The sequence below is a fragment of the Daldinia vernicosa genome, assembly GCF_022497035.1.
Source record: "Daldinia vernicosa strain CBS 139.73 unplaced genomic scaffold F5Y00scaffold_32, whole genome shotgun sequence".
Classification (NCBI taxonomy): Eukaryota; Fungi; Ascomycota; class Sordariomycetes; order Xylariales; family Hypoxylaceae; genus Daldinia; species Daldinia vernicosa.
The window spans coordinates 337,692-356,201 of NW_025953948.1; the positions used below are offsets into that span (position 1 = coordinate 337,692).

Below are 18,510 nucleotides of genomic sequence, written 5' to 3' on the forward strand. Positions count from 1 at the left end.
TGGTTCTGTTGATTGATGATTGTACTTTCCATAGTTATACTCACATACTTAATAAGAATGTGCGCATTTCTTTTCCCATTCGGTATTCCGCAATTTCCTTTACCCCCGCCCCTTTTTAAGACCAAGTGCTGGATGGCAACATGCTCTCATTCGTAGCCTACCTTGACATATTAAAATGATGATGCGAATCTTGCTGAAGTCAACCAGTAATAATTCGTAAGACCTTAGTATATATATCGTTGCGAAGAGGTAAGCTATTACATAAAATATGAAACCCTTCTAGGTAAAGTAGGTCAGACACCCAAGATAATATCGGATATCACAAGTTCTTTGTCCGCTACATCGGAATAAATCTCCCTAGTATATTATATTCAAGCTACTAATAACGTACATAAAGGCGAAGGATATTTGTCTTGAGTACTTGTGCTACTGATACACGCAACGCCTTTATTGCAGGTGTCTTGGTGGTTCAGGGGTAGGCCATTTAATAGGGGCTAACTAGTGGGTCCTAAAACTTACCTGAGGTATGTTCGTGGGTAATGGACAAGCTGAATATCTAGATATATTCAACAGCCACAACTAGATAGAAGCAGTTCTTAGGCTAGCTTGAGCGCTGCCTACTTAATTGGAGCGATTATATGAGATATTCAACGATTGAAGCTCCTAGTCCGTTATTCGCAGTCGTTAACTTCGCATTATCGAGCCTTGTAACTACTACGGCTTGTAGCTAATTCAGTACCTGGGATATACATAGGTACCTATATATATAATGCCGGATGCATACCCTACCGCCTCACCCACACTTGGGCGAGTCCTCCGTGGTAGCAGACGCCTCTTCAAAAAGGAAATCGTTTTTGATAGCACAGCCAAGTTTACTCCACCGCATGACACTATTCCGTGACGGGGGAGTTGACTAGGGTAGTGGAGGTCGCGATAGAACACTCGCTGGCAGGGATGTCGTCTGATGTCTAATCAGCCGCTCCGTCGTCCTGTTGCGGCAAATAGCTCTGCATAACCCGGAGCACGGCATCGGTAATGCTGTCTCCTTTCTCATCGCCGCGGTCTGCCCTCCACGTCCACACGAGCCTAGCCGTTCGATTGCCGTCCTTCCATCGCCCGTCGAGGCTCAGGATAAGACGTCCGTCGCTATCCTCCTTGATGTTGACCCTCGCCTCGCTATCATCTCGGTCAACTACGCCGGGACCATGCACTGTCTCGGTCCAATATATATCGTCCCTTCCCAGCTTCTCCCCAGCAGTCACTGCAAGGATTTGTGTAAGAGCGCGTATGGTAGCCTGCTGAATATAATAGATGGCGTCTTTTGCGTTCGGATACGCTTCGCGGTTAAGATCGGCAGGTGGGTACAGATCTTCCAGGGGATTTTTTGCTCCCTGATCCGTAGATGTGGCGCCCTTGTTGCTCTCTGCGGTGCTATTTTGGGGAGAAAACGGTGTTAGAGAGATATTGAAGTGCATCTGGATGTAAGGGACGACCATGATACGGGCCCGTCCAAATATTCTGACTTCCGGGGTAATGGCCAGCTCAAAAGCAGACTCTAGACGACCGGCGAGATAGTTGATAAAGTTAAGCTCGGTCTTAGCATTGCGACGAGTTAGGTTGCCTTGAAGGAGTATAGGGGTGAGCGGCTGGGTGGTCGACTTGCACGAAGCGGTAGAGATACCGGCCCGCTTTAATGTAAATACCAGATCGTCCAAGAAATCTGTCATAGCCTTGCAGTCCCTGAAGTACTCGGTATTTGCGATTACTGCGCGCAAGATAACATAGGGCGATTGTATGCGATTAAGTGGGAGTTGTGCCATAGTAGTACGCCGGTGGTAGTTCTGCCGGTGTCCCTGGAATAGGAGAAACTGTATGTAGATGTAGAGTGCCGTGCATGAGCACTGCATGTTTGTTATCCTTTCATGTGAGTTATCCGGTTCGCCAAGGTCTTCGAGGGTAAAGATAAGATCTGTTTCTGGATCCTGCTTCCAAGTGATACTCGAAGAATCCGAGTAAACATCCGAGGAGAGTAAGGTGCGAGCTTCCCTGTTGATCTCATACCAAAGCTCCTGGTGAAAGGCCGTATTTCTGGCTTCACGAACTCGATCCTGTAGAGGCGCGTCGTCGGGTATTCGTCCAGGCAAAGGTGATTGATCCACGATTTTACCATTCTTCTTGAGGGTGAGACGGACTCTCTGGGAACCCCCACCAACACGACCCAACCCTAGACGGACAGTACCATCATCATTGCGTCTGAAGGGGGCGATGCTGCTGTTTCTAAACTCGGGCGCGGATTCAGCGAAACCAAATCGGACACCCAATGTATGTGGCTCCTGAGGCGCGGCACAAACAGCCCAACCGCCCTCGCTAACAGTCAAGACATCGGCCCAGTACTTGGTTTCCAGCTGCATTTCTTTCTCGAGTTTCTCCGCAGCTGCCACAACCGAGTCTACCATATTGTTGACTCCCATGAGCCTCCATCCCGTCGCGACGGCTAGATCATCTTGCCTTCGCGCTTCGGTGATATTGGATTCGTTTAACTTGGAAGCTCCTAGAGTACCAATGCCGACTAGTTCGCGCAGCTCTGGCGACAACGTGCTCAAAGCTCTTGGGTCTTGTTTCGTAAGGAGGAGGGATACGAAGTCGAGACTTAACATGGCGGATTGGTGCGCAACTCTGAACAACTGTCATGAGCATAACTTTTTCACTGATCAGGGTTTCCTTTCACCTTGAAGACGCTTACTCGATGTTCTTTAAGAATTCCTCTCGCGCTGCCGTAACACTCTTCCACTCAACATCTTCGTCCTCTTCCTCCTCTGAAGATCCCTCGGCTTCAACGCGACCATCCTCCTGAGCTGCAATCTCCTCGCGCAGCTTAGCTTCCGTAACGTTGCGAAAGCCACCGCTTTGGGCACTGATACGTGAGATGAACTCGCCGAGGTTCTTCGGTTTCTTGTCGCCTATAGGCCAAGGGCGCAACGAGAAGGGCGAGCCGGAGGACATTTCTATTGTTCACCGATGTATATAGTACGTTCGAGCCGATTTTGGAATTGTGGGCGAGAAACTCGAGGAGCTTAGATGTGTACCGTTGGAGCTTGCATTTGATTGCGGTTACGAATATTGAAGATGAAGGTGTAAAGAAACAGTATGTACTTTGCACATGAAGCTTACCTTACATCCATGTAGGTATGTACATGGGTACGAAGGTTGGGGCCAAGAGTCTTGCACATGTCCAAATCTTGGCATCGATTTTCGTACGTCTCTTAACTTATTAATACTGTATCAGCCACACGCTAAGCTGAAGGTTGGATAGTGGTACTTTTTCCCTTTTGATTCGGTTGAAAAATTGTATTGTCAAATGTGTGCGTACATATATTACAGGAGGCAACCCCATTGGCTTGCACAATAGCCCTGAGTTTACGAACAAAGCCAAGCTGCCAGGCCAGGCCAACCGATTGATTTGATTGGTTGAATCCCTAATGTGGCCGCCCTGCCTCGCCGCGCTGGGGGTCACGGGCGCTCGGCACGTGCTTCGCACGTGCCTCGCACCCGTGACCCCCGCGCGGCTCGGCGGGCGGCCACACAACCCCGTAGCCACACACAACCCCCCCTAGCCACACCATCCCAAGATCAGGTCCAAGGTTCGAATCCTCAACCTCGCATCCCTTCCTTTTTTTATACATTACTACGCAGGCAAAAGCGCGGCGCTGTTACCTGCTTCGTAAGCGGGTCAAGCTCCGTTGACCCCTTATTAGCGTTGTTGCGGCTGACCGCAACAACGGCAGGCCAGGAGCCTTATGGCTGATTACGTAGCTGTGGCAGGTTGTGTGGCCGTGGCCGTGGCTATACCCAGTCCAAACCCCACTTTATCTCAGGATGCACCCAATCAAAATCCTGACCAAAAACCCACTTTATTGAACGAGGCACCCAATTAAATCTCGGCCAAAATCCACTTTATTTCAGGATTCACCCAATCAACACATGAAAAAATGACCAGGGCACTTCCATTTCCAGTAATTTTTGTTTACCTATTCGGGCCAAATAGGAAGGTGATGTGGGTCCCCAGCGAAAAAAAATGCGATACAATAACCCTTCGTAAACTCAGGGCATTTTGCTTGAGTGGGGATGGGTCATCTATTTTGACGCTGTTCTGCCTGTTACACTAAATTCAGGTGGCTTACCACTATATTTATGGCGACATCAGCCACTATAGCTTAAATAAGACCGTGCAATCTCTTTTTATTCGCACGTAGCTTTGCCAAGCTCAGATGTGCAAGTGAGATTTCCCCACTAGCTACGTACCTACTCCCCTGCAGTTATGTAGATCATCCCAAGGTTCATGTTTTGCATCTTCAGCACATGCTTCGTCGGGATGTACTTTCTATATAATACTCATCATAGGAGTCTTTTATTTCTTCAACAAACGAGGTGGCTTTTATGCTCACCTCATCTTTTCATAATAGTTCCCATATGATCTCTCCAGTGGATTCTCGGGTATTGCTACCAATTTGAGTCAATACTTGCCGACTATTTAATCTCAATAGCTCGCTTCATCGCATGATCTAGGTTACTCAAGTGTACCCTTAATATACGACGTAACTGAAACAACAGCTAAGAAAATAGTTGGGGATGGCATCTTTAAATGCATGTTCTTTGCCGAATCATTCGAGAATATACGACATGACGATCCTATCATGCTATATCATAGCAGCGGCGCCGTCCAAGACTCTAGTCTATTAGTATGTCTATATGTGCAGATCTAGCGAGCAATTACCACCATCCATCATCCTCTACAGTTTCCATATATACATTAGGTACCTACCTACATTTATCACTGCGGGAATTTCTAGCATACATGCGCATTAAGGTATCTCTTGTCTAAGTATTGACAAGGACTTGTTCTTCGAACAGTCGAATAGAATGCAGCGAATTCTCCTCAACAAGACCTCGACAATACGTCAGGTGGGGATTGCCAGTCGGACGCTAATTTGACTACCGCTCCATGGCGAGCTCCGTTACGTAGACGTGCATATTCCTCGATCATTCTAGTCTAGGCACTGTAATATACTTGAAATATTTTTATGACTCTTACTTAAGTCGAAGCTAACAGAAGACCTGCCTATATAAGTGCCTATTTTATCTTACGAGAACAGAACTACACTATGGTCTCATGTTTAATGGTAAATATCTTACAGCAATATAGCGGCTATAGGTATTCTAGGTAATATATGTAGATCCTTAAAAACAACAACAAAAAGAGCTCAACAAGGTAAAAATAACTCAGCCTCACCATGCAGCTGCAATATAATTAGTATTAAGGGTTAGGTACATATTACGTTAAAGACATGGAAGGTTCCCATTAAAATAGGTACCTACCTCTACCTACATAGACACATGTACGGAGCACGGAGTTATGTAGTGAGGGGTTTATTTGTACCTCCGTTACAGGTACCTACCTACCTAGGTACATACGTAAGAGGGGTGATACTTGCATGGTGCGACTTCCCATAGCTCCCCCGCACTGATAGTTGATAAGAGCTTCTTTTAAATCACCATATTGTCATGTTTTTTCTACTCAACCCAAAGGAATGACATATGTACATGTATGTGAAATAGGTAAGTACATGGAAAAAGCTAAGCCGCTATTTTATTTCCCTCGTCATATTAACAACACTATTATCTCCTGATTTTTCACTTTTTTTATTTTTCATTCGACGTCGCTTGCATGGGCTAATTAGAGCATGTAAAAGAACGCATTATAGTCTCTCGCAGTTCTGATTCCTCTTATTCGCCTACTTAACCTCTACTTTAACCTTTGGATGTGCCATCTCTTAGTTTAGTAGACCTCGTATTTCCCTTTTATTTATTTATTCATTCCTAAAACCTCGAATTTCGAACCTCCCCTTAAATCTTTCTACGATATCATACCTAGAATACATATCAACATGGATACGACAAAGAAGAAGATCGCCGTAATGACCTCGGGCGGTGATTCGCCAGGCATGAACGCTGTTGTCCGAGCCGTCGTACGAATGGCTATTCACCTGGGGTGCGACCCCTACTGCGTCTACGAAGGCTACGAGGGCCTAGTTCAAGGTGGTAATTTCATTAGAAAAATGGAATGGAATGATGTTCGAGGATATCTTTCAGAGGGTGGCACTCTCATCGGTACCGCGAGATGTATGGCTTTCTTCGAGCGTGCCGGACGTTTGACTGCCGCCAAGAACCTAATCCTCAATGGCATCGATGCCCTCATAATCTGCGGCGGTGATGGCTCTCTTACTGGTGCTGATAGATTCCGAGCCGAATGGCCTTCTCTACTTGACGAGCTTGTATCTACAGGCCAGCTACAAGCTAAACAGATCGAACCCTACAAGACCCTTAACATCGTAGGGCTCGTAGGTTCAATTGATAACGACCTTTCCGGAACCGATGCCACCATTGGCGCCTATTCCGCTCTAGCCCGTATATGCGAAATGGTAGATTATATCGAAGCTACCGCCTCCTCACATTCCCGCGCTTTCGTAATAGAGGTTATGGGGAGACATTGCGGTTGGTTAGCTCTGATGGCAGGTGTTGCTACCGGTGCCGACTTCATCTTTATTCCGGAGAAACCTAGGGAGGATGACTGGAGAGAGGAGATGTGTCAAGTTATCAGGAAGGTATGTAGCCAGATTCAACGGTGTAATCCAAAAGGGGGCTTATGCTAACTTCGCAAGCACCGAAACTGGGGCAAACGTAAAACTATTGTCATTATCGCAGAGGGTGCCATTGATAGACATGGCTCGAAGATTACACCTGAGATGGTGAAAGATCTCCTCGCCGACAAATCAGGCCTGGCCCTAGACACCCGCATCACAACTCTCGGCCACGTTCAAAGAGGAGGAACAGCAGTGGCTTACGACAGGATGCTCGCCACGCTACAAGGAGTCGAAGCTGTTAAGGCCGTACTCGAGGCTACACCGGAGACCGAAACTTGTGTTATCGCTATTACCGAAAACAAGATCGTTCGGAAACCTCTGATGGCGGCCGTGCAAGATACCAAGAAGGTAGCAACGGCTATCGAAGCTCAGGACTTCGACAAAGCAATGTCGCTCCGTGACGCTGAATTCTCCGACCAATACAAGTCTTACATGATGACTACTACTATGGGTCTTGACCAGGATATACACCTGGAGAATACCAAGGTAAGTGCATAGGGACTATTATCATTGCTAGGGATGGACCCTAACTTCTCCATAGAGAATGAAAATCGGGTTCATCAACGTTGGAGCACCCGCTGGTGGTATGAACGCTGCTATCCGTGCAGGTGTAGCTTATTGCCGATCCCGTAAGATACCCCATTACATTTATAGCCACCCCCCTTTATGACATTGGAGGGTGAACTTTCCAATGCCTACCATAGCATTTTCTTCCCCGTATGATATCAATTGGAAATTCTAACTTTAGGGTTACAGGCGGGCATGAGCCTATCGCAATTCACAATGGATTTGCTGGATTCGCCCGGCATCACGGTGACAAGCCATTAGGTGCTGTCCGAAACTTCGATTGGCTCGAAGTAGACGGATGGGCTAGCAAAGGAGGCTCTGAAATAGGAACGAACCGAGAGCTCCCAGAAGAGTCCGGTATGGAGCTAATCGCAGAATTAATCGCGAAGTACGAATTCGATGCTCTGTTCCTAATCGGGGGTTTCGAGGCCTTCCATTCCATCTCGCAACTTCGAAAGGCCAGAGTCAAGTATCCTTCGCTCTGCATTCCTATGACTTTACTCCCAGCCACCATCTCGAACAATGTCCCAGGCACGGAATATTCCCTAGGCTCTGATACTTGTCTAAACGAACTCGTCGGCTACTGTGACAAGATTAAACAGTCTGCGTCAGCCACCCGAAGGCGAGTTTTCGTTATTGAAACCCAAGGTGGTCGATGTGGATACGTAGCAATTCTAGGAGGATTAGGCGTTGGTGCGAGCGCCGTCTACATTCCAGAAGAGGGGATCAGTTTAGATATGCTTAATGCAGATGTCAAACATCTAAAGGAAGTTTTCACGAAAGATAGAGGCCAATCGCGAGCAGGCCGATTGATCCTTGTCAACGAGAAGGCGAGCAAAGTTTACACAGCCAAACTTATCGCGGATATCATCCGAGAGGAAGCTCATGACCGGTTTGAATCTCGAGATAGCATCCCCGGCCACGTTCAGCAGGGCGGCGTCCCCTCGGCCATGGACAGATGCCGTGCCGTCAGACTAGCTATCAAGTGCATACAGCACCTTGAGAAGTACGGCCCCAAGGCGCAGAAGAACCCGGCAAAGATAATCCAGGATCCTCTAAGCTCATCCGTTATTGGTATCAAAGGCGCAGACGTGACCTTCTCGTCCATGGAGCAGGTAGAAGAGAATGAGACGGACTGGAAGAACCGACGTCCGACGGCAGCCCACTGGTTAGACAACAAAGAAGTCGTCAACATCCTTGGCGGGCGTCCGCCATACCCATTGCCACAGAAGAGCTTGGTCGGACTGATAGCCAAAGACGCGAAGCGCGGGCTCATTGGATCGTAAAATGGATTGGAGACTAGAGAACAGGGGCGGCCGGCTGGGTTGGGAGTTACAACGTTGGGACAATACCTAGGTAGGTAGATAGATTGGCACGGTTATACGAGCATGATTATGATTTATTTACTTTTAGGTTTCTTGAAATATTGTTGGGGCGTGTCATGAAGTTGGCATCCCCATCTCATGGCAATTAGTCTGTTTTTAGGACATCTGCTTATCAGAACAACGCCATCACCATTTTCTTTAGGCGAAATCTCTCGTTACAGATAAATTCGTTCTTATGATAATTTAGCAGGTTCTCATATGGTTCAAAATAAGCCCCTTATTAATAGCACCACCCTCATGTGGTAGATAATGTGAAGGCTTGCTACATAGTGGTGAGAATAAATCGGGGTAAGTTACTCGTAGAGAAGTTGAAGGCAATCCCATAACCAATATTGGGTCACTGACATACAGCTGGAGGTTCTCCGTCTCACATATCCCAGTGGTTCAGGGACCTAATAATAGAATAATTCGCTCATAATGTCTTGGACAGAATCCCTTAGAGTCATTCGTATATCCCTCATGTGCGTATAAGTTCCTACCTCCGCAGTGCTAAAGGATTCTCTACCCCTCATTAACTCGAAGTCATGTTGTTGCGTTTGCCAAAAGTCCAAACACTGCAGGCAAGACTTGGAATGCTTGCAAAGGTGTAGATTTAAACAGTGTTTTACGGGGCCGGTGCATGCAGGTCAGATATAACGAGGGGTTTAGTTGGTAGTAGCAGAGCTTCACAGCATTCCTCCTAAGGGGTACTTACTAATTGGTTATGGCTCTAGTATAACCCCATGGTATATGCTAGTTAGTAGAGACGATAGACTTTTGCCATGTGGAATGTATGAGGATTGGATGAGAAAGTATGGAGTATTTATGTAACTTTAGCTTCTCGGGACCGTATGCTACTTGGCCAAGAAACCAGCGGCCCGTCGAGTAGTTATATAGCATGTGCCATGTATCGGGTTATGTATAATCTGGGGTAGAGGGGCTATCCGCGATTGGATAAATGGGGGAATCATGCGCGTCTGTTTCAACAGACTCAAACTTCGTCTGGTATCTCAGTAAGCAAGCGAAGCCGTTGGGCTGAAGCAACTGGGCTTAATCCAGGACTTCGGGACTGAATCATGAATACCTACATATGGTCTCGCATGAAACGGCAAGGCATGCAGGGATATCAGCCACGTCTGAGCTCACCTCGACGGTAAGGAGTCGGTAGGCGCCGTTGCTGTTGTGCTAAAATACGCCCGATTATTTTGACGAAGCTCGATATGGTAGTCATGGCTAATTCAGGTGGCATATTTCTAAGTCCAGACTGTCTCTTATTAGCTAGCTTCGCGTTTCTAAGATTGGTTGAACCTCGGTCCTTGGCAAATTGTAGTTATGTAGATAGATAATGGAGGGGGAAACCCCAGAACTAAGGATCTATGAAATAAAAAAAAAGTCGCAAGTTAAGAAATCTAACTGTATTTTAACTAATACGTCAAAGGACCAAGATATAAAATTAAGATACTTGGAATAAAATCATAGGAGAGAAACGACAAAAGAAGAGACAGAATAAAGTTGGTTTCGCCACAATATGCAGTGATTACGCCCCCAACAAGCCACATTGTCTCAGAATAGGAAAGAGAATTAGGTAGGCGTGTCTCGGGATACCCGGCCCAGGGCACGTGCCTTTTCTCGATTTTTCAAACGCCAGCAGCTGCTATTCCTGGAAACTCGCTGTATCTTGTACTTACCTCTTTCAGAACTCAGAGGACTTATGTCTTATGAGCTTCGTAAGAAAAGAAATTAACATTTCGTAATGACGAAACTAAGGGTATAAGCATATTCTAACTATGCGTTGCGAAGGTATAGAAATGAATAGTTGTGGTAACTGAGCTTTTTGTATTCAGTTACCATTCTGAATTTCACATGCTCAAATTACAACCGGATGAAGGCCCCCACTGCTACCGCTACCGAGTCGTCTCAATCCGAAAATACCACCTACGACGTCAGATCTATGAACGAAGACGCGTCGAAAACAGAACAATGCAACTCTGAACTTGCCAGTCTAACCTCCAACCAACTTCCAACGTACGAGTTCTTAATAAGTTACTGCCTGTTGGCTCTAACAGCTCGTACAGCTTCAGTCCTTTTATTATAAACTACTCAATTGGCCGCAGGCTGTGCCGCCCGCTAATTTCTATAAAATACTACCTGCGGTAAACTTCGCTGTTACTATGTACCTGTGGTTCGAGGCGTTCCTATGGCCCCCGAGGGACAAGTTTACGTTGAAAACGCTATAGAGCTAGCTAATCTATCGTTGCATCGGCATATTCAACTGTACTAAATATATAGTTAACTACCTGGTAGTTGGTTATATTCAACCAAACATGTCTGCCCTTCTAAGTTATTACTTAGGTAGGTATTGTACTAAGGCTTACAATCAGTTCTTAGAAGAGGGCAAGCTACCTAATGTTCTAGACAAGACGATGTAACTACGTACTTATCTCACCTACCCGATTCATCGAGCCGGTCTAGGCTAGTATTCCCAGTTGTCGATCGAAAAGTAGGTATACGAGTAACTCCGAATCCTTCCCGTTGCAACATTCATTCTCTCCGGACCCCAGGTCCGAAGGAGTAGAGGTCTTAATTCTTGCGGACCTTGCATATGTACACACGAACGAAGGTGTTGGTAGATCAGGATTACTCGTTCCAGACTTGACCCTAATCGATCATTTTAGGGTATATTTTACCCCTGCACACATGTATATCAACTACACACTTAGGTTAGTGGCTTACTGGATACGCCTTAATACCTAGGTTAGATCTCATCAGTCCTACTTCTCATAATTCTCTCGCTTTTTCAAACCTCATTTTTATCTTTTCCTCTTTCTTAGTTATTTCTATTGTTTTTCCTGAGTGGTTTATGTTTATTTAGATTTTGTCTTGCTTCTATCATCTGTATTTGGGTATTGACATGATAATGGCTATTATAATTATCACATGCTAGCTTCCTCTCGACATATCATTATCTGAGCGGATCCCGACGAGCCTACGCGCTCCCTCACGATAATGGCTACCAAATTCACATCCTTCCTTTACCTGTCAGTATGGCTTCTTGCCGGACAAGTGTCATGTGGCTCCATTGCAGCGTGGTGGAATACAAGGGCTCCCAGTTTTATTATGCAGGACGATGATACCGGCGGTATACGATATAGTCTCTGCAACGGCAACTACACGCCAATATTTCCAGACGACAAGACGCTCATAGCTCCCTTCAAAGACCACCCACCGAAAAACAAAACGGGCCTGTCCGCAACCGGGTGGATGGATGGCGAAACTGCTCGGGTAAGTAAAAGCTGAGATATTCTCACCATTGCGAAATGGGCGAAGTGGAGGCAGTCAGACCCAAGTGAGAGCCATGCTGACGCCAGCCAACAGGCATCAATTTTTTACATGGATAATAACGATGAGATTGTCAATACGCTCCTAGAATGCGATTGGAATACGGGACACTGGGAAAATGCGGGAGAGTATGTCGTCTCTGGGGGAGCTCCTAAAGTAGCGCCAGACTCGGGATTGTCAGCTGTGCTGCTTGGATCGGCGGAGGGATACCGAGTATATTACAATGACCTCGAGGGAACTCTTCACGCAATCGGATACACGCCAAGCACGACATGGTCTTATTATGGTGTAATCTCCCATGACGCAGCCTCTTCCCAGGCTATTGGGTCTACCTTCTCCTCCAACGGCAATATCTCAGTTGTGAGGCCCAGAGATGGCAAGAATGTGGGAGTATCGCAGTTTGATGGCAATGGCATGTGGAATATATGTAAGGCTGTCTTCAAGAGTTATTCAACCGTAGCGCTAATCATGATTTTTCAGCAACCTTCCCGCAGTCATTAACACAGACAGGGAACCACTCAACAAACGCAACAAAGGCATCCGACCTCAAGCTCAGCTCCAATAGTCCTAACTTTAGCCTCCCGGCTTGGGATGGTAGCGTATCTGCGCTCGCCGTAACCATTAACAACAAGAATACGCGTAGCATCTTCTACATTGGCACCGACAAGAAATTGTACCAAATTAGTAACGGCGACGGCAACAGCACATGGAGCATAGCCCCGCGCCCAGATGACGAGGATAAATCTTGGCCCGTAGCCGATGCGGCCGGCGGCCCGATCAGCATCGCAAGCGACACCGGGAGCCGCATCACGCGCTTGTACTACATGAGCGACGGCCACATGGTCGAGGTCAACGGCGACTACGGGAGATGGCAGCCAGCCACCGTACTACCGAGTACCAACACAAGCCAGACAACTACAGCACAGGCATCAGCGGCGACAACTACATCGCCATCAGATGAAGATAATGGGGGTTTAAGCGACGGTGCGAAAGCAGGGATTAGCGTTGGCGTAACACTAGGCGTTATCGCGCTTGCGGGAACACCATTTGTATTATGGCTATTACGCCGGCGACAGCGTAGAATCGACGAGGCAGCTGCGGCGGCGATGGTGGCGGTGAGAATAGATCAATACAAGCCGGAAAACGGATACGCAGGACCAGGACCAGCGTACGGTCCTGATGGAACGCAGGCTGGGGCTCAAACGGCGGTTGGTGCCGACGGGTATGCGTATGGTGCACCGCAGACTTATGCAGGATATCCACAGGCTCAGCCGCTTCTACCTGGGTATGGACAACAACAGCAGCAGCAGCAGCCACAAGAAGGAGTTGTTTACTCACAGCAGATGGGTTATGCCATGACTGCGGATGGATACGCACAACCTACCGCGACAACAGCAGGGTATCCGCAACAGGCGGGGTTCACGCAAGATGGAGGATGGATGTATACTCCGCCGACCGGGGATAATGGAGCACACTACCAACAGCAACAGGAACAACCACTTCAGCATCAGCAGCAACAATATTACCACCAACAACATCAACATCCGCAAGAGATGCCGGGGGATACGAAACCCGTTGAGTTAATGGGCGAGGGACACTACAAAGAAGTGCCGTGACCGTAAAGTATATAATCGAGTAATGAGTCGGATACGTAACCCGCTCGCATAGAAAACGGGGCATTTCGAGAAAAAGAAAGGAAATATTTAACTACACTTTTGGTCATATCGAGTTTTATATGTCGATATTTAAAAAGCGGATTTCTGGCGCTAGGCGGATATATATGTCTATTCTAAGCATAGGCAATACGGCGAAGAGGACTGGCTTACGCCTGTGTATTCTGTATATATACGCTATGATAATGTATATAACTAAAGAATGTTAAGTGGTAATATTCTATTTGTATAAAATAGCGGGTTCATGAGGGTCTAGGTCAACTATATAGGAGTTCGCGAGTCATAGACTATCCCCTAAACTGGCATTCAACTACACCTCCCGTATCAGTACTTAAGACTTGACGTCGTTCATTAACATAATAGGAAAAGGTCCAACAATTAGTATAAACCGTAAATACTATTGGTCGATTTAGCCATCTTTTCTTTCTTGGCCAATCCTTATGTATCAGTACTGAAAATGGTGGAGGTGTAGTTGAATGCCAGTTTAGGGGATAACCCTCTACTTTTACTAGCTCAGGTACACATCCCTTAAAGTGATAGCATCTAGGACAGGCAGACAGGATAGTTAGTCGTAGGGATCATTGACGGAATAAAGTTACGCTAGAATGAAGTATCATGTTAATGGGAAACCTTCAAGTACATAGATTGGGTAGTCCAGATTCAAGAACCTCAACGGTATCCGGCACGGCCCGGAAACCTTGATCTGCGGATCAGCTTGGGCGAACCAATTCCGAAGTAAAATTGGTCACGAGATCTTCTATTCTAAAAAATTATGGCGAACCTCCTGGAAGGCTCCCCCTTTGTCCTATGAGATCTGGAACCGAGATGAGTTCGTCGATGTCAGGGGTATCCCGGCGCAGGGTTCTCGAGAGCGATACGCCATCTTAGGTTCTTTGATGCCCAATACATATGTAAGTAGCTAGATGATAGATCGTCATGTATAACTGACTGTCGTAAGAGAGTTCCTGATTATATGGGGACAGTAACAAATAACGGTAACAAATATCCAATACACTAACGTTAGTGCCATAGTCCAGAGATCCCTTGCAGATGTTTGAGCAAGGCGCATTTTTGTGTTTTTGGAATTGTCGAATTAAAATCCCGTGATTCCCGCCGTCTTCATAACGAATTATATGGTTCGACATTATCTAAGCGCATTAGTGTATGTACATATAGAGGTATTCCGTATTATTAGGTAAAATATGTACATAGGTGATGTACACGCAGCGAAGTCGGTACGAAGTTACATAAATAAGGCATATCACGTTACCTTGGTCCGAGCGTGGACATCTAGTGTACGGAGGCCTTATGAAAAAAAAAAAAAAAAAAATGAAAAAAAGATGAAAAAAAACCCAGGAGCGGCTAGATACGCAAAAAGACAGGGCAAAAAGACAGGGAAAGAGGGAAAGCATTACTGCTGCTGCAACTGCAACCACTGCATCATTGCGTCAGCGTCCTCCCCACTGGTTTCGACCCCACTATTTTTCTTCCTCCTTCAGGTTCCTTCGGGCTTCTCTGCACCTATCCGTATGTCCATCTACCAACCTCTCCAACCACTCACCTGCGACTTGGCATATAGAATATGCAACCCGATGTTATGTATGATGCATTCGATTTCTTTCCCTGCTGAAAGAAAAAAGAAAATACTGGTATATTCTGTAAATTTGGTGAGGAGAGTATTCGGCATTTCTGACGCAGCGCAGCCATGAGTTTTTAACCAAGGACAAGGAGGTATCGTGAGCAAAGGTGGCGGCGCGTGGTAGTGTAGTGTACCTATGCCCATGCCCCGGTCTATCGCATGGTCGATATTGCATACGCTACTGGCCCTGGATGGATGCGCAGCCTGCTCATTTGGCTGCCCAACAGCGTATGGCCGTTTGCTTGTCTCACATATTAGCATGGCATACTAGCATGGCCTCGCTGTCTCACGAGGGCATCCGTCACGCTCAGCCTGCAGCGATCTGCTGAGTGAGTAAGCGACATAGGTTCACGCAGAATCTTAAGACATTCGAGACATTTCAAGCACCCAAGACGCCATAGGACGAGGGCGGGGAGGGAGGAGGAGACCATAGCCATAGCCAAAAGCCAAGCCACAATCTGAAATCTATATTTCTAGGTATTCTTTTTTTTTTATTGATGGTTACCTGCATACATACACTACACAGGTTCTTCGCCTGATTCCGTGACATTCTTCTCTTCTGCATACCCGCTGCCCCCCCATTCCCCTCCACTCTCTTTTCCTCGTACCGGACGTAGTATCGTCAGGACGTGAGGAGCTTAGCTTAGCTTGCTTAACAGCCCTAGCCTTCCTTGATTCCCGTCCACCGCTCCAAGCGAACCCCCCTGCTACTTTTCGTATGCTTTATTAGTCTCGGGTCTCCCAGCTGCTGTGGTATGACGACGTTTGTCTTCCTTTAGCTTCTCTCCAGTCCAGAATTAACACTTTTTAACTTGCGACGACATCTGGCATTTCTCTCCGCGAGAACCTGTCAGTTTTGTATCACTGCTTTGACACCATTGGCACCATTGACACCCAATCCGATGAGGCCTTATTAGCTACCTGTTTACAGTACAATACATACAAGCAAACGGCGCAAATCCCGGCCTACAAATCCTGTGACCCCCCCAGCTTGAGGTCCTTCTGACAACCTTCAGCTCTAATAACTTAACTTTGACGGAACTTCCACCTTTTTCAACTACTGTTATACTATACCATCAAGCTGTTCTGCTAGGGAGTTATTACTTCAGCCTTCAGGAGTATTCCGGGTCAAGATACCGCGGCACGCAGCCTACAGTATTCTTCGTGTTGATCATTTCCGCATCAGTCTACAACTATTGAGGTTCCTCTTCTACCCCGCTACCGTCGCAGAGTGACGCACCTCAGCCGTGAATCCTTCACCACCACTGATTGATAAACTCAACTCTTCATCTACTCCATAGACGATCCCCTTGAGTACCAAGGTTTATTTTTAAACACAAGGCTCGAGGAGATGTCTTATAGAACTAGTCGGTCCGATGTGGACGATAGATATTATGATTCCGGTCCACCGCGGAGGGCACCGGCTCGGGATGATGACTTCGAGTCTTTACCGCGACGTCGCAGCCCACCACGCAGAGCACCGGTAAGAGAGTATGAAGACGTAAACATCCAAGTCCAAGAACGGGAACGGGAACGGGAGCGAGTTGACCGCACTCCCGCATTTCTTAGAGAAGATGTTAAAAGGACGGAAGCCGGACCGCTAGTCCTGCGTCAGCGTGAAGTTGAGACAGTCGACCGGCGACGTCCTCGCAGCCCCAGTCCTATTCGGTACCGGGAGCGTATCGTTGAGAGGGACCGTGAGCGGGCTCCTTCGATGCCTCCGGAGCGTCGGCCTAGATTTATCGAACGATCGCCATCCCCACCTCCCGCCGCCGTGCGAGTAGAATCCCGCACAATCGAAAGGCGACGTGAGAGGTCACCAACCCCGGAGAGGGAACGGGATCGGGATATGATCCACCTACGGATTGAACGTGAACGTGAAAAGGAACGAGCTCCGTCACCTAGTCCTTCACCCCCGCCTCCACCTCCCCCACCACCAGTCATCCGAGGTCCTACGATCGAGCGTGAGGTTATCACGCACTATCGTGACATCGACCACGGTAAGTCCTACCAACTTAGGACACATATAACTCAAGACAGCCCGATTCTAATATATAAATAGGTCTCATACGGGCTAAGCCTCCAACTCCACCACCACCCCCGCGTACTGCACCGCCTCAAACTAGAGAGCGGGACATAGATATCGATATTGATATCCGCCGTAATGAGACAGATGTTGATATCCGCGAACGAACTCGGTCGCGGTCTCGCCCGCGCGTTGAACGCCCTCGTCCGCGCAGGCAGCCAACTTACTATGATGAGGATGACTTGGTAATTGAGAGGGACCATGACATCCTTCGTGTAGACTCCCGACGAAGAGCTCACTCTGCTGCACCACCCCCAAGACCAGATTATGAGGACGAAGCTGAGTATATCACCGATAAGATCGATTCACGGGGTCGCATGGGAGAGGCATTCAACGGCGCTACTAAAGACTGGACAATCGTCGACGTGCCGCCCGGCACGGAGCGCGTTAAAATGGACGGTGTAGGAGGCGCCGCCGCCGAAGTTACCTGGCAGCGCTACAGCGGCGTGAGGCGGTCCAAGTTCATCCCCGATCGGGAGGGAACGCCCATCAGCGCCGTAAGTGAGCCGATTCGGGAATCATACCGCGAATCTCTCCGGGAACGCGAGCCATCACGTGAACGGGACCGGCTCAGCATACAAGTATACGACAAACGAGAGAGATCGCGCGACCGGGACGTCGAAGTCGAAGAGATCCAGGACCGACGGATTTCCATCCGCGACGGCGACAGAGCGCCGCCTCGCAAGCGCAGCGAGATGTGGACCGAGATTACTAAGGATCTCGTGCTTCGCGAAGCTATCGAGCGGATGGGGTACGAGTACGAGGAGACGGAGTGGTTCTTCTACGTGATGCAGTACCTGCGCTATGTAAGTCTCATCTTTGCTTCTGTGGCACCGCGTCACACGTCGCACATTCTTTTTTCTAAGATCAGCATGCTAACACAATATTCCAACAGGAGGACGTCCTTGAGCTCGTGAACATGTCGGACGACATCCGCCGCGCTAAGCGGCGCAGAGCCGAGGAGGCCCAGTGGAGCCGCGACTGGGATCGACGACACCGCCATCGGCATTCCTTGAACTGGGATACTGTCGACGACGAGCGCATCGTCGAGCGCGAGGTTGTGTACGATCGCCCGTCGCACCGTGGGTACGCCCGCTAAGTCGCTACTCACCGCACGGATAGATTGTTCTACATGCTATAC

At 47.8% G+C, this 18,510-nt stretch overlaps 4 protein-coding genes across 4 annotated transcripts; 3 read left to right on the forward strand and 1 right to left on the reverse strand.

Annotated features, from left to right (window-relative positions):
• Positions 1 to 282: 282 nt before the first annotated feature.
• F5Y00DRAFT_240868 (subunit 17 of mediator complex-domain-containing protein) lies at positions 283 to 3,344 on the reverse strand (the record flags this gene model as incomplete). Its single annotated transcript, XM_048008307.1, has 2 exons — positions 2,744 to 3,344; positions 283 to 2,676 (listed from the first exon to the last, which is right to left on the reverse strand). Coding segments are annotated over exons 1-2 (1,964 nt in total), but the record flags the coding sequence as incomplete, so codon positions are not given.
• Positions 3,345 to 5,945: 2,601 nt separating this feature from the next.
• On the forward strand, positions 5,946 to 8,554 carry F5Y00DRAFT_253871 (6-phosphofructokinase; the record flags this gene model as incomplete). The annotated part of the gene is made up of 4 exons (XM_048010108.1): positions 5,946 to 6,662; positions 6,720 to 7,187; positions 7,243 to 7,330; positions 7,458 to 8,554. 4 exons carry the CDS (start codon positions 5,946 to 5,948, stop codon positions 8,552 to 8,554), a joined length of 2,370 nt encoding a protein of 789 aa, XP_047863627.1.
• A 3,084-nt stretch (positions 8,555 to 11,638) lies between these two features.
• On the forward strand, positions 11,639 to 13,587 carry F5Y00DRAFT_263381 (uncharacterized protein; the record flags this gene model as incomplete). Its single annotated transcript, XM_048011500.1, has 3 exons — positions 11,639 to 11,914; positions 12,008 to 12,398; positions 12,452 to 13,587. The coding sequence occupies 3 exons, from the start codon at positions 11,639 to 11,641 to the stop codon at positions 13,585 to 13,587; spliced, it is 1,803 nt and encodes a 600-aa protein (XP_047863628.1).
• Positions 13,588 to 16,634: 3,047 nt separating this feature from the next.
• Positions 16,635 to 18,468, forward strand: F5Y00DRAFT_263382 (uncharacterized protein; the record flags this gene model as incomplete). Its single annotated transcript, XM_048011501.1, has 3 exons — positions 16,635 to 17,283; positions 17,346 to 18,175; positions 18,265 to 18,468. 3 exons carry the CDS (start codon positions 16,635 to 16,637, stop codon positions 18,466 to 18,468), a joined length of 1,683 nt encoding a protein of 560 aa, XP_047863629.1.
• Between the last annotated feature and the right edge of the window lie 42 nt (positions 18,469 to 18,510).